The sequence below is a fragment of the Morone saxatilis genome, unplaced genomic scaffold, assembly GCF_004916995.1.
Source record: "Morone saxatilis isolate NCDOM2014 unplaced genomic scaffold, NCSU_SB_2.0 Contig5, whole genome shotgun sequence".
Classification (NCBI taxonomy): domain Eukaryota; kingdom Metazoa; phylum Chordata; class Actinopteri; family Moronidae; genus Morone; species Morone saxatilis.
The window spans coordinates 16,137,874-16,158,498 of NW_023340095.1; the positions used below are offsets into that span (position 1 = coordinate 16,137,874).

Genomic DNA, 20,625 nt, shown 5'->3' on the forward strand with positions numbered 1-20,625 from the left:
CAGGCATTTTCCAACATCTGAGGCTCAGACAGAAATTTACAGAAGGTCTGAATCGAACTTTTTGCAACATTAGAGATAACATTAGGTAAAAAACGAGTAACATGGAGCTTTGCGCACGAAATGAGACATCTACGAGCCCAGAGTGCGTCGGAGCGCAGACGGAAGCGCTGCAGAACGGAGCCGGTAACGGCAGCTTGGACACAACAAACATCACCTACGGAAACGTTTCCACACTACTCATACCTCAGCGTGCCAGGCAGAAAGGTGAGAGGACGAACAGATAATTCAACATTTATCACCCGGAGGTCAATTAAAAGGTGCAACTGTGACCTCAGTTTGTGTTGAATGTATTTCTGTCCGCCTTTTTAATGTGAAGCACTAAGTGCTATCTATGTTGATGGTGATAACTACTGCTAATCACAAGGAGGCAAAACTAAACTGTGCTGCAAGAAAACTAACTCTAGCTTTCCTTTAAAGATTCCTCAGTTTGCGTCAGGTTGTCCCTGAAGGTTTATTGAGGTATTAGGTTGAACAACAGAAGATCTCTGAATTGAAAGAAGGGTAAACTGACTTTTTGGTGCTCACTCCCCTCAAATAACTACAGATAGAAGAAGAATTTGCACAACTTTTGGATCATAATTAAAAATGCATCTTTAAAAAAGCAATAGTTCTCTTAACATTTTAGTCATCAATCAAAACCAAGGGCCTACAGTGAATAGCTTTACAGTACATGGGGACCATAAACTTACTAAAACAGCCCCTTTACATACATTTGGCACATGACAGAGCAGAACAGGACTTAGTGCTGGAATATGATACCCTAATGTGCCATACTCTCCTTTTCGAAATATAGCTTGTGTTATTATGTTCTATGTTGCTTTATTTTAAGGGAAATCTATGCAAATGCGGTGAAATAGGGATCAGAGAGCAGAGGGAGAGAGAGCGTGTCATAGTCAGGAATCAAATCCTGCCCACACAGGGGATTTGTTCATAAAAAAGGTCAGATGTCTTCATATCTGGACTGCGCCACATGGTCATGCTGCTGCTTCCTGCTTTTTTTATATTTAATATCTGTTTCTATTTCCAAAGCATTTCCGTCCACTTTATCCAAAGCGAGGTTATGAAGATGTGTCTGCATGTCCTAGATTGTAAAACCCTCTGAGGCAAATTTGTGATTTTGGGCTATATCAATAAAACTGACTCGACTTGAATTTGTGAACAAGAGAGAACATCAAAGTGCGTCATCACTCTGGCAATATCCTCTCAGTCTCATTCTCCACCTGCTTTTTTATCAATCAACGCTTTCTATTTTCATCCCTCAGTGGTTGTTTAACAGTGTTTCCATGTGTTGATGAGGTGTGTGTGTGTGTGTGTGTGTGTGTGTGTGTAAAATACACTGTAGAGACTGAACACCTTCATTATGATGCTGAGTCTTGTAGATCAACATCATAAGTGAGAGATATTAGCTGTTGATATACACTGTATTTCCCAATTCAGTCATTCCCATGATTACCTCTACACCTGCCAGTGATGAGCAGTGGAAAGTAACTAAGTACATTTACCCAAGTACTGCATTAGTACCTTTTCATGACACTTCTACTGCACTACATCTCAGAGAGAAATATTGCACTTTGAAAATAAAAAAATAAATAAAATTTGAGCTTAAGCAATTTTATTTTAACCAATTAGTTCCAAAACTGTCTTCTCAAATGTAATCAAGTGCTTTTCTTAAATTAACGGTAAACTCAATAACTTTGAGATTTGGACTATTGATCAGACAAAACTAGACATTTGGTGTCTGTTTGAGCTCTGGAGAGTTTTTGTGGCATTTCTCAGTTTTTTCTTACATCTTGAAAACAACAACACATTATTCATTAAGAAAGTAACCAGCAGATTAATAAAACCAATTATTAGTTACAGCCCTGTATAAAACAGCCAAAAACAGTTCTGTTTAATCATTACGTAAGAGTAATTAAGATATGCTACTCACAGGGGTCACTTTTTTAATTGAGTATTTCTTTTACTTTAAGTACATCTTCCTGATGATACTTGTATAAAATTTTAATACTTTTAATAATTAACAATTTTGGGTACTCAGACATGTTATGACCCATTATGTTGAGCTGAAGCACAACATTGCAAATTACAAACGCACTGAAGACACATCTGACAAATTACAGATCAAGACAACTGTGTCTTGTGTTTGATAAGCAGTGATAGATAAGTTGGGAGCTTAATACATTTTTTGCTGCACTATTACATTATTTCATCCTCACACTGTGTCACTCACAGATCATCTCTTCAGTTTGTCTTTTTGCTGCCATATTTCTCTCTATTTAGTATTCCTACTGTATCTTTTGTAACCTGAGCACACACTCATCTTCTAAAGAGAAAAGATTATAATGTCTGACCCTGTACAGCTGCTGTCACTATCATTACTGACTCTGTCACTCCAAAATTTCATTACTTCTTCACCACGTTTGCTCATTCCTCTCACTTTCTCTCTCTGTCCATCACTCTGACTGACTGAGTTGTCTCAACGTCCAATTCCCTCTGTCGCATGCATTTCTGCAAACCAGAGATGTCAAAGCATGTGCTATGGACCACATTTAGTGCATAGGTTTTTATTCTTATCAGAGGGATCTCATGAATTCATTCTTCCTCTCTGGGTGACATTTATTTGTAATCAGTGAAATCAGCTGGGACTCATGCAACAAAATACGTTGTGTGTAACTGCCCCTTCTAGAGGCTGTCTGTGATCTGACAACATCATTTGTCTGCTCCATCCAAAATTGTTACTACCCAATATGGTTAAGGTTTGGTTAGATTCAGGCACAACAAAGACTTGGTTCAGCTTAGGCAGAGATTGTGGTTTCATTAAAGTGATGGAACGTGGTCATGCTTAAAAATAAACCATCTGTGTAGCAAACCTTAAGGGGTTCAGGGAAACATCATGGTGCAAATTACTACTTCGTTAAGGTTAAGGGAACTTTGTTGTCATGGTTACAATAATAACCACGTTGATAAGGGTAGGGAACTGTCGTGGCCATGCTGTCGGTAGGAAACAGGAAATGAACAGCTGTCTCCCACCCTTAAGTCTGACGTATTGTTGACCCATCCTTCCACCCCGACCTCCCAGACATTGTCGCTCAATAATAACATCGTCTTACTTCTTCCTTTGCTCCATACAGAATAGAGCTATACTTATCATGGTAGCTAGAGGTTGTTACCATTTTAATGTAAACATTGGGTCCACTTTTCCGAACATATTCATCCTTAAGTGGCTTATACGACTGATTAAGGAGTACCAATTACCAATTTTTTCTTATTTTGAATGTTCTCTTTCTGTACCACCTGTATGATTCATGTGCAATTAGCCTGCTGTTATCCAAACAGGTTTTCTACTAAAGGATTATATATTGCATTACTTTAAAGCAATTTGAGTTTTATGTTTAAATTCATAATTACGTTGACATCATCATCATCCTGCTTGAATATACAGTTTAAATTATAATATAGTTCTAAAATGTATCATATAGCCTAATGATATCATAATTCATTTAAATTGGCTATTGATGGGGTTAAGGTTCTCGTCAAATTAAGGTGTGTGCTTGTTGCTGTCTAGGGAAACTTCCTCTGTTGCATTGCCTGACATGCAACGTCACAACAGCACAACCCACAGGTGACACAACGTTAACAGCGCTTGTTATTTTTTCCCCACTCGATGGTTTTTGGCAGGTCCTTTAATTTCACAGCTGACGCTGTTAAAAATAATGGACTTTCCGTTGTTGATCTCCGAGCTCGTAAAGTTCTTTTTACTCTCCCATACCAATTTCATGAATGAACGTCCTCACACACTGGTCAGGCTGTGTAGCCTTATGTGGTATTATTAAGGTGTTAGTTATGCAAATGTTCAATTCTGAGAAAGTAAAGATAAGAATAAGAAAATGTTCTTGCGCAGGAGGGACTATGTAAATATTTCACACTGCTATTTATTAAAAGCACTACCGTAGAGGCAGAGTTTGAGAGATACTTACCAGACAGCCTCCCTGTCTGGTAAACGTCAAACACATTCTTTCGTCTGGAGCACTTTTTCCATTTTTATGGAAATGCAGCACTAAATTGCTGGAGTACCCTTTTAATGGTGCACAATGCACCCCTTGGGTTATTGATATATCTGTGAGACATTTCAGTGTGTGAATACATCACTGCCTTGTAAGAATTGCTTCATGGCACATGGTTTGACACCTCTGCCGTAGATTTGATGTTAGTTATAGTGTCTTTAGATGAAGCCTCTCATACGTTGTTTACTACACAAGACACAGGTGAATGACTACATATTTATGTGAGTCAATAAAAAGTTATGTTGTTAGTTATCTAGGAACAATAACAATGGCAGGAGGTCATTGCTTTAGAAATGATGATGACGGCAACAAAAGAGAGGTTATCAGTAACTGTCAGGAAAACAAAACTAATTTTCAATCCCTGAACACAAAGCGATTATTCCTCACAAAAGGCATTTAGACAAAAAAATAATTAACCCTCCTCTGTCCTCTTCTCTCCCACCACTTCTCTCAGCGCTCCACATCTCCTCCTGCAAATTTCCATCACTCACACACTCTCATCTCACTGCCTGTTGAGAGCTGAGGTGTTTAATACATGCTTGCACTGTGTGCCAAATAACCAACATGTTGTTTTGTAGCCCAATCGGCGTGACCAGGATCTCTGCGGCTCGTGCGCTGTAGTCAACAGAAAGTGGTTTTCGTTCAGTGCCTACATCAACTCTTCTGGGTTGCAGTTGGCTTAGTGACAAGGCTTAGATGACATTTACCATGCTGGATTAGCCACTAGCTGTGACATTTACCAATACCTCGGTTTTACAGGAGTAGAGCCGTCTTTTCTCTGATAGGTGCAGCGACACGAGGGCCAGCTGGGATTGAAAGTGACACACGCTGTATATATATTAGACATAGAGAGGGAGAGTAATTCATAGTCAATATAATGTCTCAAGGAAATAGATGAATCCCTAAATATTCATGCATGGCGTATGAACCTCATAATTAATTCATTCACTATTTGACTGCATCTAATAATAGCCTCTGCCACTGCAGTCAACTTTTTATTATTTTAATGTTATTGTTAGCAGGGAATCTGTTTACCAGCTGTTCACATGCAACACTCAAACTGATGTTGCACAAGACATAGAAAAGATTTTAGTGGAGTTCACAACTGAACTAAACTGTAAAATGTTTAACATGCATGTGCACAAGGGTCTCCAGAATAGCAGACATCCTGTATGCATGTGATATAACCAAAAAGAGATACATTACTGAGATAGTATGTAAAGGTAATGCACTCTATTAAGATATAAATGGCAGATAAATCGAATAAAGATAAATTGAATCCGTATTCTTTGACCTGTCAGATTGTTTCAGATGATTGCAAGTAAAAAACCTCCGGAAGCTGCAAAGTAATTTCCCCCCGCAAACTGCTCACAGCGCCTCTAGTCTGTAAACAGAGAGCTGACTGTGTACCAGAGCCAATGGTCAGACATGGCTGATGGGTACTGCACACACTCTCATGAGACCAGCTTTCCACACCTCCAGTGCTACAGGCTTCCCTTCCCTTCTGTTATTTGACTGAGCTGCAGCCTTTGTCTTCACTGTATGAATGTGTGTGAATGGGTGAATGTGGCATGAACGCTTCGAGTGGTCGGAAGACTAAAAGGCACTATATAAGTACAGTCCATTAACCACTTAAACTGAAATAGCATTTCAATTAATTGGTGGACTGTAAACTAAACATTGTCAAACGGGCAGTTTTGGTTTCTGTAAAACTTAATTTCATCCATAAAGAATGGAGTATTTTACTGTAACAGAACAACACCACTGTGCTTTGTATAAGCCTACTCCGCCTCTGGTTTAATTGCAGTGTGGTTCAGAGGTGCAGAAACAGCAGCAATGTGGGCAAAGTCATAGGCCAAATGAGACTGTAATGGTGGGGCAAAATAAAAAGGAGCTGTGTAGGTTGGCCCTGCAGGGCAGCAGGCCAGCTACTGATGTCATGGAAACTGATATGAGATACACAGTACACAATACACAGTTTGACAATGTAATCTGCAATTTTTTTGTTCAACACAAAGATCCATCAACCTCCAGACAAAGAAATTAAGTATTTTGCATCTTCAATGCTGTATTTTGTACCAATTCTGTCAGCAAGGAGTATATGTCCAATATACAGTATTTAAAGGGCAGGAGATGCATGATGATTCCATTTAGATTATATGTAAAGAGGATATTTTTTACAACAAAAAAATGTAAAGGACACAGGTGAAAAATACATCTTACATAAGAAGTATTTTTAATTCAGTTCAAAGTAAGAAGAATGCCGACTGGAAACACTATCAGCAAATCATTAACATGTCTGCAGCCACGCCAGCAGCTCTGTGAGACTGTACTTAGGCACAGCATGCTAGCGTCAGCATACTAACATGATATGACAATACTAACATGATGATGTTTAGCTGGTAAATGTTTACCATGTTCACCATCTTTGTTTAGTGTGTTAGAATGCTAGCATTTGCTAATTAGCACTAAACACAAAATACAGTCGAGGCTGATGGGAATGTCAGTAATTTATTCATATACTAGTATATAGTAGTATAGAGTATTTAAATATTGAGCTGACAGTGGAGCAAGATAAAAAGTTGGATTATCATTAAATTGTTACAGTTCATCCTGAACGTGGGGGCATGAATGTGTGAACCAAGTCTCATTCATATCATATAGTAACATATGTCCTGCTACCCAACAAACATTAACAAGTCTTTCTAGAGAATCTCCAGATAAGGGGATTTGTCTGGTAGTCAAAGCTGAATGGTTTAGGCTGAATATTCATTACACACCCACATCAGGAGCACCACATCCAGCACAGCTAGGAGATTCCATCAGAGCCAGAGTGAAACCACCACTCTCACACCACTGCTGCAGCACTGTCAAACAAATTGTTTTGTTTGCTACTGTAAGAAATACAGTCCATATACTGTATTCAATAGCTCATTTATTACATATTTAATATGATTAAATCTCATTATGTAATATCACTTTGATTTTTCAGTAATTATGAATATGGTATGAAAACGGTATTTAGTGCCATAGTTTGGTTTATGATTCTAAACCGCATTAGCTAATACTTTTTGCCACAGCAAAAAAAGCTGTGATCACAGTTCATACTTGTTAGCAAACAGTATTTACACGTCCAGCAGACACAGAGCAACATTAACATTCATTTGGAAGTGTGTTTGCGTCCACCTGAACAATTTAAGTCCTATAAGTCTGGTTTAATCTGGTAAATGCCCCACTATGTTTACTAGTCACTACATGTATCTATCTGCTGGTGTAATGGGTTTATTAGGCTTTTTAGAAGTAAACTGCTGTCTGATGCATCTAGAAAAGATACAAATGTGAGGGATGAGACTGAATTAAAACGAAAAAGACATGGGCTGTAAAATCAAAACAAAGGGCTGAAAGATGCTTAAATGCAACGCAAATGCTCACAACCCAAATTAGATTGCTCAAGAAACATTCACAAGAACCTATTGATGATAAATCATGCTTTGCAACAGTATACAAGCTGGTAGAGAAACTATGTATCATACCAACTCTGCAGCTTTTCAGAGAAATAAACATTAAATATATGCTGAGAAGTAACAGTCTTGTTCAACACAGTAGTTCAATGCATCAGTATGAAATCAGTCCATTGAGGCTGCAGAACCAAAAACATTGCAAGAATGCTCTACTTTATATGGCAGAAATATTTACTTGTGTGGCACATTGGCCAATGGGTGCAGGTAGCGTCTAGGTGAGAAAAGTGATTAAATGACTGCCTCCGCTCTACACATGAGCAGGATATGCTAGCTTGAAGGAACTGTGTAAATGTTCTGAGGGAGTTATCAGTGCTTCCTGCACAGCCAGCAAGGACACGGGAAAGCTAATTGGCTTCGATTAGGAAGAAGCCAGTGTAACATATTTCATTAGGCGAGAGAGAGAGGCAGTAATAAAGGAGAGAGCGTTGGTTCCTCTCTCTTACCAATCAACTGTCTGCAAATTTTCATTATGCTCATGCACAAAATTAAACACTTTTAGTTGGTGCCAATTGCAAGCCTGTTCTGGTGAAGAAACACTGATTTTCTGTCAGCAGAGCAGTACCCACCATATTAGACGTTACTGCTTTTTATTTGCATAGGAGTGAGTGTGAGACAGATGGTGAAGCCTTGTGTCATTAGATGGGAAGTGTGTGTGTGTGTGTATTTCTTAAGGAGAGAGATGAGAGCAAGACAGAGGAAGACAGACTCATTTATTGACTTTTGCAGAGCAAGCAGAGCCTAAATTCAGAGCCTGCAATTTATACATAAACATTGTGGTTGGGTGGATACAAGATAATTAAATAGATTAAGTGGCATGCCATTATCCTACTTTCATGTGTGAAGCACAAATCTGCACATATGGATTTGCCAAATCCCATCTTTGATGTTTTAATTTAACTTCATACCAGTGCTTGTGCAGTAATGTTTAGATTTTTACACCTCGACCTGAACTTAATGCTGCTTTTTGATAAACAGAGTGGTGCACAATTCCTTTACATCCCAGGTGGATTACTGTAAATCAATATGAGTGACATTCAGGATAGCTTTGAACAGATGTGACACAGGCCAAGGGAATTATAGGTGTTATGTTTCGTGTTTTTAATACCATTTGTGATGCTGAGATTCAGTGAGGTGTGATCGCTTATAGAATAAGCTCAAAGGACCAGTGTGTAGGATTTAGTGACATCTACTGGTGAAGTTTCAGATTGCAACTAACTAAACACTGCTCGCGTATATGTGGTAACCTGGAAATGAAGATGAGCTGTGCAGTGTGTACGAGAAACTACGATAGCAGAAAAACTTGTGAAAAACACAAAAGGCCCTATCTACAGCCAGTGCTTGGTTTGTCCATTCTGGGCTACTGTAGAAACATAGAAGTTTAACATGGCGGACTCACTTTTCAGCTCATTATACACTAATGAAAACATAGTTATGAATCTTCTATTTAATTTCTGACAATAGATCTTTCTAAATGTTACACATTGAACATTGACCAGCTAGAAAACATGACTCAATGACAGATTTTTTACATGATAAAAATTTGAGTCTCTGTGGCTGGCTTTGCTGCTATGTTGCTGTTTTTTTTTTTTTTTAAAGCTTTCTATTTTTAATGGACAGTGAGATGAAAGGAAACAGACAGAGAAATAAAGCAAAGAGGGCAAAAATCCAGAAGACTCGTGAGATGGAAAAAGCTAAAGACACCTGAAGATTATAATACACTACGAAAATAACCTAATTTACCAGTGCGTTCAAGGAACTGTTGGTGGTGTATTTTCAGGGGATTAAGGCTTGAGTGTGTTTGGTTGCACATGCTTCTACTGTGTCAATGGAGTCTGAGCTTATTTGTGTGATGTGATTTGTGTCCTGTGGATGTGGTGCACATGGGTGCTTCTAATCCTCCGGATACAGACACAGTAGGTAACCCGTTAAAAAGTGTTGTGTCTAAGCAGTGGGTAGGGTGAAGATAACAGAGAAAGCAGAGGACATGGACTTTAAAGGGCATGATCCAGTGAAGCTGCTGATGGCTGAGGGCACAGACACGCTTTGGGCTGCAGGGTACAGTATTTTGTACTTTGTGTGAAGGGCTCAACGTTGAAGGTGGAAAATATATACTATATATATATATAGTACCCAAATTTTGTACACAGCAGAGAAACTGCTACAAGTGGCTCTGAAGGACTGAAAAAAATGGATCTAATTAATAGTAATTGGTTGTGGTGGGCTGCCTGTGTACCAGCTAAAAGCACTCATATTTTTTTACTTAAAGCAGCAACAAGGAATTGTTTTTATTTTTTGTTGATTCTGGCGGCCCCTGTAGACACAGTAGTGTTTCTATCTCCTCTTTTCATTGGTTTAGCAGGATGGTCCCTTTTAGAGAGTTTTATATTGTTATTGTTGTTATCATATATGCTCTATGAAAAAATAATAACTTATGTTATGATTATGTGCAATACAAATAAAATTGAATTGAATTGAACTACATGCATACAAATGTATAATTAAAGTGAGATGGGGTTATCGCTGTTAAAATATGAACTTTTGTTTCTATGTATATATATAATATTGCGTTAACACATAGTGACTTTAGTGGCTTTGCAACTTGCAACGTTGCTTGTACTCAAGTTTCTTTGTTCCTTATTATTATATTTTTTTGTGTATTTGTGTACGGACTTATAATGTAAATATTTGTACAGCCTGGGTTTTACTTTTTACTTTAAATTTTATTTCAGTCCCTGTGTCCTATACAGATGTTCTCCAAGTGTATTTAGTTATTTAGATGCAGCTATCACAGGCAATAGTGAATTAAATAAAAAAATATAACACATCCATATTAAGTATGCTAAAACCCCTGGAGACAGTATACTGTAGTACTTGAGAGTCCAGGTACTTTTCTGGGTCACCTAGTGATCATCAACTGTCAGACTAAAGGCCACAGACTGTGTGTTACCTATAGGACCCACCAGGTGGACATACCACCATCAACACGAGAAAATGTCAACTGACAATAAAATTAGGAACGTCAGTTTCAAACCTCAGTCCTTCTTTTCGGCATTGTGTGGGTTTATTTACCTGCCCACTCATAATAAACAGTAAAACAGCTGATGCAACTGACATTTTATTACTGTAACACAAGAGATTATGGAAGTCAAAGTCTAGCATTGCATTATTTTCAGAAAGAATACTGAGCTACTGTACAACAGTGTCACAAACTGGCTCAGGGAATGTGATATGGTGGAGTTTTGTTTTTAGAGACTGTTCATCAACAGGTGCAGGTACAGCCTGTGTACTTAACACACAAACACAGAAGAAAATAAGCAGCTATGAGAAATAGTTATATACAGCACTACCAGCTTGAGCCTGTTGGGATCAATGAAGACAGTGTGAACGTATTGATCATCATGTAAAACACAACTGATGAGTTGGTTCCGTGTCGGTTCTTTTTCTTTGCTAGATGGGGACCACACACTGCGGATCCTGCTCTACTCACTCATCTTCTTCCTGAGTGTAATTGGCAACCTGCTGATCATTGTGGTGCTGACCGTCAATAAACGCATGCGCACCGTGACCAACACCTTCCTGCTGTCACTCGCTGTCAGTGACCTGATGATGGCCGTCTTCTGCATGCCCTTCACCCTCATCCCCAGCATCCTCAAGGACTTCATCTTTGGTGCTGCCATGTGCAAGATAGTGTCCTACCTCATGGGTGAGAGACAGGGCAAAGCAGGGGTTGATTAGTGATGAGAAGGCAAGATAAAAAATTGCCATTGCCATTATAATATATACTGATGTCCACAATCCCTTCCTTGTTCCCTTATTCACTATTACTGTAACATACAATCTATAGTTTACTATTGAGCAGTAAATTGATATTTCAGATACATACAGACACTACTTTCTTTTTGCTTGATTGCTGGAATTTGAGTTTTTGCAGGAAATAGAAAGAGCATGTGGAGGGCAAGCACAAGGTACCAAATATAGTGAGGGATTTGGACACAGCTCTGGACACACTTTCCATGCTGCCAAATTCATATGATTAGTCAAATACCTTGTTCGGAGCATCTGTTGCCCAGAAGATATACAGAATAAGAATTGAAGTGAACAAAGTCACATTAAAAAAAGTTTTTTTTTAAATCACTAAGAGCTCAGTTTAAAACAATTCTCCTAAAAACAATTGCTCCCTCAAACACTATATTAGCTTTTATTAGTGTCTGGATGCAGGATAATTATCATTTTCCCATTTAATGATCTTCTTACTCATTCATTTATTGAAGTCTTTTAGTACAGTTACTATATCACAGTGATTTCAGTATATGAATCAAATTATGTTCAAGGTAATCCAGTGATTTACAGACAGAGAATTTAGACCAGTGAAATCCATCTGTGTTTTTGGTGTTACTGGGTCAAACAAATATCTGATGTTGATGCCGATTACATTGTTGGTCAACTAAGCTGTCCGAAGACGATATGTATCTGATAAATAACTGTTTCATTATAATCTTTATATGATAGGATTTAAGGATTTAGTGCTATGTGGTAAGGACTGATATAAAAAGCATTTTATAAGCACGGCTATACAGCCATCTGTACAATGTAAGGGATAATCTTTTTCCTGTAACCTTTGCCCTACAGCATAAATGTTTTCTGTGGCCAACTCCATTTATATCTGATCTAACTGAATTTTAGGCGGCTCAGCCATACTTCAATGCTTTGGGGTTAGGGTTAGAAGTACGTCTGCCGATGGGAATTTCAGTCAAAATATGGAAAGACAGGTTTGGAATATTTTGTTGGAAAATGTTTATATTTAATTAAGTTCAGGATTAAGGTCAATATACAGAAATACCTGCTTAAGTACTGTTACAACCCAGCTTGAATAAGGGGATAGGGAAGCAACATAACCAGATTTTAATGGTTAGTTATTTATTTTAAGGAAATTAGAGATCTTATACAAAAGGAAACAGGTGAGGCAAAACTACAAAGGAATGGGTCTTGTTCAAATCAAAGAAATAAATAAAACCAAAAGAGGACTCAAGAATTGAGATAAAAGCCTCACTAGCTACGAGTACTTACCAAAATAAAAGACAGCACCCATACCCTAGTGTATATTGACATATTGCAACTAAGTCAGTGTGATAATCACTTTGTTTTGACTAAGCAGAGTTAACTGCAAGGGGTGGGCGTCGACCACAGCCATAACAAATAAATTGATACCAGAAAAAAATGTGATCGAAATATTGATCTCTCTCTAAAAATGGTGCCTTGATCAATTGTATTACACTTGCAATGGTAGGTCCTTGGCAAATCCTTCAGATTTCATTTCTCTTCTTTAACAGGTTGAAAGGAAGAGAGCTACCGTCAACAAACAACCAACAGTTTTCTCTGATAATTTTAATGAATTTGTTCGAAGCAGCACCTAATTTTAATTTAAATAGAAAAAAAAAGAAAAATTACATTTCAGTTTGATTATCTTTGCTTTGAGAAGTGATTGACTGGCATCCAATATAAAATGGAAAGGGGGCTACACGCTTAGCCTGTAAAACTTTGCAGCCCATTATTTTACTGAACTAAACCATTCAGATGCAGCTCCTGTATTGATTTATTTTAACTGTGAACCTGATCTGCAAAAACAAGTGGAAACAAGCAGCAATCATATATTACCATTGAACAGTATCACATCAGCAGACCACAGCCTCATCTACCCCATTTGCAAATGTGACTTCAGTGCTCTGCCTGAACTAACGCTATGCTTTATTAATTTACATATGAAATTCAGCCTGTTTAATCCATAGAAAGAGTGTAAAGGAAACACTGTGGTTTAATGGTGGGTAATGTGCTTGATTTCCTGGAGCATGAGGCTAGCATTTCCCTCCTGTTTCCAGTGTTTATGCTAAGCTAATCTGCTGCTGTCCATAGATTCATATTTACAGACATCAGAGTTACGGATCATCATCTAACTATTGGCAGTAAAGCAAATAAGCATCTGATCCAAAACTATTTATTTTAATAAAAGTGTAGTCCTTTAACCTAAAAATACTTACTTGCATGTAAAATTCCTGCATCCAAAATTAAATCCAATACTATGCCATGATACAGTGCAAACAAAGACACAGCAAGTAATGTAACTAATATGTGTTATGGGTCTGCAAACTGTCGCCACAGTTGCTGATGTCTAGTCTAGTGTGTAACATTTAGGTGGATCTATTGGCAGAAATTCAATAAAATATATGGTGTAGCTGTCAATATTTATGTATTTAGTGGAGTATGTAGTATGAAGTAGCATTCAATGGAAAGTAAAGTACAAAAACTTCTCAATTGTTCTTACTATATTTGAGTAAGTGAATGACCTTAGTTATTGACTTTTGCAGCACACAAAGAAAATAAAGAGAATGTTATTGTAGAATAAATACTAGATTAAAGATAAACAAAATTAGTGACAGAGAGAATAACAACAAAATGATTGTGATGTGAAAGAGATAAATAAAATTAACAAGAACAGGAACATCGTGCTTAGGTTGGAAGAAAAAACATCTGAGAAATTGAAAAGGTGGATTAAGCACATGGCCTCTGAATGGAGAGCCTTCATTACAGTGCGCTGAGGGAAAGTGGATGAACCCAGGGGAGAGACTGTTGGCTGATTGTTCTGTGCTTCAGTGGGATCTGCTCAAAAAGCTGCCCTCCTAGATACAGACGACAGTGCATCCCTGGGTCCTGACTCACACAGGCACACACACAGTTTGTATTCTGGCTGAGGACATGAATAAGAGAGGTAAAGAGTAATTTCCCGTCTTGGTCTGTCAGAAGGGAGACGGCAGATCACATCAGTGGCCTAGCCCAACATGATTTCTTCTAGGACACAGATAACCATCCCCACCTTCCGCCTCACACTATATTCATTTGCAAGCGCATCTCTACAGAGGACCACATTTTGTTCTCTGTTATTATTGCAGATATTACGTACACATCAACAAACATGTTTTTGTTGCTTTGTATTACTCCAAACTCTATTCTGAGCACAAAGCGGTAATTACTTTTCATTCATTAAAAGACAAGATATTTTAGTACAGACAGTAGCATGCATGTTTGCTTACTTTTTAAATAATCTGTTTTGTTTTCCGGCAGGCATATCAGTGAGCATCTCAACTTTTAGCCTAGTTGCCATAGCAATTGAGCGCTACAGCGCTATCTGTAACCCCCTGAAGTCACGGGTATGGCAGACCAGGTCCCATGCCTATCGGGTGATTGCTGCTACATGGGTGCTGGCCTTCATCATCATGATCCCCTATCCAATCATCAGTCACTTGGAGTCTTTTCAGCGTCCCGACAACACCACTGCTCACCAGTGTCGCCACAAGTGGCCCCTCGCAACGGCAGAGCAGGCCTGGTGAGTGTTTGGGTTTTAAATGGTTTTTAAATGAATTTGCCTTTATTTCAGACAATAGAGTTTCTTCCATGCTATGTTGCATATTAAACAGTCTCAGGTAGCATCATTTGTTATTGATCCACTGGAAGTACATGGAGGGCTGCATGATAGAAACACTTACACTTACATCATCTTCCCAGATGAAGGTACGTGGTCAGTAATTGTACACATTGATGGTTATTTTCACTCTCAGGAAAAACTGTTGATTTAACTGAGCACTAAAAAATTTTTTTTTTGTATCAGCAACCCAATTCAAGGTAATTTTAACGTTGAATTACTCACATTGCATGAAATGTCAGTCAGAAATGGAATTCTCTTTATATTTATGAATGATTGTGAACCTTAGCAACAAAATCCTGAACAGTCATCACATTACTCACAGCCACCGTGGTCCTATAAAACCATTCACTGCTCAGTACATCTCATTGACAGATTATAAAGGACACAATCAATAAAAGAACAAACAGAGATTAGTGAGCGCACACATACACGCACAGTTTCTTCAGTGCCTATACACCACAATGTCCTCTCCTTAGGCTTTAATTGGATCCATTTCTTGTTATTATGTGTGTTTCCTGTTATAATGGTAAACGGACTTATCTTGTTGTAATTACAAATGGGTTTTATTCCAGCAGGGACAGGTAATCCAGACAGATTCACATATAAATTGGGCAATTGGTGGTTTTGTTCATGGGGAAGATAATAAAAAACAGTGTTGTAAAATTTCATTGTAACCCAGCCTACTGCAGCACACAAAATTCCACTCATCATAAAACCTGCAGTCAAATCATCCATCTTTTTCCCAGTCTCCCACTGCTTGCCGTCTGGACAATGTGCTGTGTTGCATTAAATAAACTTTAGATGAACTGTGTTTGAGGTGTGTGTGTGTACTTTCAAGGCACGCTACATTGAAACATCTCATTTACTTCCATGTTTGGACGTAGAGCCTGTTTTTAGCAGCTCTCACTTTATGGTGCGTGTTTTTGTGGAAACATTAGGGTAGATAAAGAGACCAGACGGTGTTAGGGTTTTTGAGTCTTCTTAGGTTTTTTATTTTGTAGTTTTTGTAGTAACATACGGAGGTTTGGATTTAGGATGGAACAGGCTTTGGGCTAATTTCATTCAACTCTGTGTTTTTCTGTGTGAATTTGTGCACAGTTGAAAATTATGTTTTTGTATTTGTGTGTGTTTTTTCTTTTGTGTTTGATTATATGTCCTTATCTGACTTTAGGCTTGCTTATGGGTGAATAAATTTGTGCATGGCTACTAGACCCACTTTGTATCACTATTTGACCATAAGATTCATAGAGCAAAGCATTGTTCTTTTTAATCACCTGCGATCTTTGAAAAACTCCAAAGGGTAATTTCTCAACATTTACAGCTGATATTTCCAGAGCCCCTAAAGACTTACCATTTGGATGAAAGAATGCTATATATGTGGTTATTTTTACCTTTAATAAAACACCATGGTGGAGAGAGAGCAACAATAAAGGTCTCAATCCAGGTCACGGTTGGTGTCATAACCCCTAAGCCAAGTTACAACCTTATTTCCCATCAAGGACACAAGAAGTTATCTTTTTATACAACACACTAAAAATATAAAAATGTTTGTATGATGATATGAAACCGTCACATTAGTATAGATCAAACTGATGTACACTGTTGTAATTTTGATTCACATTGCACAAACTGAGCAAGGACATAATGCTAACATTTTTGTTTGGATTAGGAAGGAACTGCATCTTGGGAACAGAGTTGAATATTTATCACACAGTGGATGGGATCTTATTTAATGTAGATAGTTGGAAGAGTCGTTGAGAATTCTGGAAAATATTCTCCGGACAACAGTGCATTTTGCTGGACGACATTCTGGGTTTTTCAAAGATCAGGTTCAGGTCCAGGTAATGGTAATATATTAATATATGAGAGGTACAAACTGGGACTACATGAGTGCCTGGATGCACCATTATCTACATGCATGGACATCAGGATCTTAACCTCTCTCATGTGTCTCTTTTAGGTACATTCTGCTACTGCTTGTGCTGTTTGCAATCCCAGGGTTGGTGATGATTGTGGCCTATGGACTTATCTCCAGGGAACTTTATAGAGGCATTCACTTTGAGATGGGCCAGAAAAAAGACTCTACTGGTGAGGCCATGATCACTACATGTGACAAAGATACTAGTAGTAAGCTTTAATTGAAGTCCCAGAGGGCAATTTGGCTCACAGGCAGCAGAGAATATTAAAGTACACAAAAGTACAGCAATAAGTATATAGAAACATACACTGTTACCAAAACCACCTAGAGAGAGCAGAAAGAATATGATAGTACCACTCACTCCCATCTACAGCTAGTTTTAGGCCAAATTACATTTTGTTTAAAAAGCCAATAGCTAATGTAATATACCTCATATATGTATCTGGTGGTGCCACCTCGGGTAAAACTTTTCTGATTGAAGAAAATGAATCTTAATAGTGACTTTACAATTCTTCCCAGTAGGTATTGGTTTTTCAAATTGAGATGACCCAACCTGCACATCAGATTCCAGATGGTTAAACTTTTTCTAGTAAAGTTGTAGGTCAACATATGATGTGTATTTCACCTAATAACCCTACCTCAGAGGAGAGAAGGGATGGGGATGGATGAAAGAATTTAGGAAAATAATACTTGAACTATTAAACATAATGAATGAGGATGGTACTACAGTACATAGTTGATTCAATTATTATTGTTTATTACACTAATAAAGTTATGGACCTGGAAATAGACAATAAATATGAAATGAAGCCTTTAAAAAAGGTTAGGAATCAAGGAAAGGTGGATCTAATGGCAGAAGTGGAATATAATATGCATAGGTATGTTTTCATTAGTGTATAATCACCTGAAAATAAGAATCGTTATGTTCTTGTTACCTTGAATGTTTTTTTATCTACTGTCCATATGTTGAACCGCCATCTTTCTACAGTAGCCCAGAAGGGACAAACCAAACCCTGGCTATAGATATGGATGCTTACATTTTGCAACTACACTGCTAGATGCCACTAAATCATACACACTGAACCTTTAAATAAACTTGTTAATCCTGTTTCTGTCATTGGCGATAATACAGTTACCTCTTGTACCAGATCACTGGCCACAAAACTCTGATTCAAAAGCTTTCTATTGACCTCAAAGGCCATAAGTTCCCAGAGGGCAGAGAAGGAGATTTTTAAACACAGCATTGACAATTTATGACTGTTTCAGCACAGTAGTATATTTATATTATAGTTTGGACATATTGTAAATATATAAATGTGTCTTATCAAGCAGTATTCCATATTTGACTTTAATGATGTTTTGATTGCAATTGCACTATTGAGCACCAGGCTGGAAATGTTAGCATTTCCATTTCTTTTACATGATTTATGTGAATAATGAGCAATTTCTTTTTAATGACAACGATTTCATTAGCACTACAATCATTGTAATGTGTGCAGGTTAAGTGTAACATAACCTTTTGTGGGCATATGAGAGTGTGTCTGGGATGATAGCAGCATGGACTGTGTTTGCTGGTGCTCCATTAGAGGATGGATTGGCTGGCAGCTGCGGGCCTGGACTTCACCATCTGTTTGGTCTCAGAGAGAAAAAGGTTGTCAAAAAAAAAGAGCTTGAGAGACAAAGAGCACGAGGTGAAAAAATAAACAAACAGGAAATCAGGGGAAAAAGTATAATGAACTTCTAAAATAGCCTCTTGGAAAATGTGTTTGATTTAATAAACCAGGAGTGGCTTAGCAAATTGGCTAAACTCTCTCTACAGTTCCTGTTTGTATTTGCTTGGCATATGGCTCTTATTACTATACTCAGTGTACTTTATCCTTTGTAGAAGCAAAACTGGACGATTAGATTTTTATCAATAAATTGCAATATCCCCTGATGGATGATCACTGTGGCTCAGCAAGAATTGCTAGTCACTCTTATTTCCATTAAGGTGAGCTGCTGCTCTTTAAGAGCTATGATTCACTCAAAAAAAAACTCATAAATGGGTGCATGTGTTATCACAGAGCTGTGGGTTTTTTTTTGGCTTATTTGTTAACTTAAGAGTTCTTGAAATTAACTGGATGTGGCACAGCACACAGCTTCCCTGGTCAAATATTGTTTAGTGGCAGAAATATTAGTCAAATATATGAAAAATACTCTACAAGAAGGGACTAAAACAATGGAGCCAAAAAGTCAGGCAGGCACAGAAGCAGTACCGATGCTTGAAAGAAGACTTAGTATTGATAGTATGGTATGGAGCATGGGGTGTATATTTGGCCCTTAACAATATCTACAAGGTAAAGCAAAAGCATAAGTGTTGCAAAATTGACACATCACTCACATATTAGGGGATTACGTTTTAAATACAATACTAAAGTATGTACTTTTGTTATATTTAATTCATAGAAATACTTGTTTACTCTGCTCTCTCATACAGATGTGAAGAATGGACTGACCTCCACTGTGTCTGCTGGTAGTGACGATGGAGATGGTTGCTATGTTAATGTCGTCCAGCGGACACACACGATGGAGATGTCCACCATGGCTGCATCGAGCAGGGCAGTCAAGGCAGAAAGACCACGCAGCAACACGTCCGAGGCCAAGCTGGAGGCCAAGAAGCGAGTTATCCGCATGCTGGTAGTCATTGTTGTCCTGTTCTTTCTCTGCTGGATGCCACTGTATTGTGCCAACACCTGGCGGGCTTTCGATGACCTCTCTGCAAAACATGCTCTCTCAGGTGCACCCATCGCTTTTATCCATTTGTTGTGCTACACGTCCGCCTGCGTCAACCCAATTATTTACTGCTTCATGAACACCCGTTTCCGAAAAGCTCTGCTTGCCACGTTCTCGTGCTGTGCCGCACCTTGCCACCGCCGTCGTCGCCGTGGGCTACGGGACAACGAGGAGGACGTTATGGCAACAGGAGCGTCCATGTCCAAGTTCAGCTACACTACAGTCAGCACCATGGGAACCTGCTGAGGCAGATGGATGCAGGCACAATCCAGAAGAAACAGTTTCTACGGCAACACAGCACCCCACATCCTTTGTCTGTAGGCCAAATCTGTGCTCATAGGGACAGTAATGTGGAGTGGAAAAACAGGTTATATAGTGTAGCATTATAGAAGCTAAACCCATGACTGTGAGTAAACTTACATAGGGATTATTTAATTACAGTGTAAATAACTCCATAGCTATACTAAAAAAACACCAAAAGAAGCATACAGTTATCTCTTGTCACAGTGGACCAAGGCATGCTCAAAGCAAGGCATGTGTGATAACTTAGAAGTCATTATGCAGCTTAAAAAAAAATAGACAACTTGCTATGTAATTCTAAAATTATGTTTTATATTTTGCTGTCAGTTGTTTTTCCTTGTGAATGACGGTGATGCCTTGTGGACTAAGTGCCTAGGTCTAAATACTATGTTATATTTGTCTACTGTTGATTTGCCTCCTTCATCACAGGCACCATAATAACGGACAAACTTTAACCTGTTGGGTTTGGAAGTGGAGACTCAAAAAAATCTTCTAAACAAACTGAAAATCCTC

General features: G+C 38.3%; 1 protein-coding gene across 1 annotated transcript; it reads left to right on the forward strand.

Moving 5' to 3' along the window:
* LOC118339310 (cholecystokinin receptor) lies at positions 1-20,259 on the forward strand. The gene is made up of 5 exons (XM_035676889.1): positions 1-264; positions 11,097-11,348; positions 14,762-15,023; positions 17,083-17,210; positions 19,517-20,259. Exons 1-5 carry the CDS (start codon positions 102-104, stop codon positions 20,056-20,058), a joined length of 1,347 nt encoding a protein of 448 aa, XP_035532782.1. The 5' UTR covers positions 1-101; the 3' UTR covers positions 20,059-20,259.
* The last annotated feature ends 366 nt before the right edge of the window (positions 20,260-20,625 follow it).

Coding starts and splice junctions, on each gene's coding strand:
- LOC118339310 (XM_035676889.1), top strand. CDS start 102: ATGGAGCTTTGCGCACGAAATGAGACATCTACGAGCCCAGAGTGCGTC. Junction 265..11,096: donor TCAGCGTGCCAGGCAGAAAG/GTGAGAGGACGA, acceptor TTTCTTTGCTAG/ATGGGGACCACACACTGCGG. Junction 17,211..19,516: donor CCAGAAAAAAGACTCTACTG/GTGAGGCCATGA, acceptor TCTCTCATACAG/ATGTGAAGAATGGACTGACC.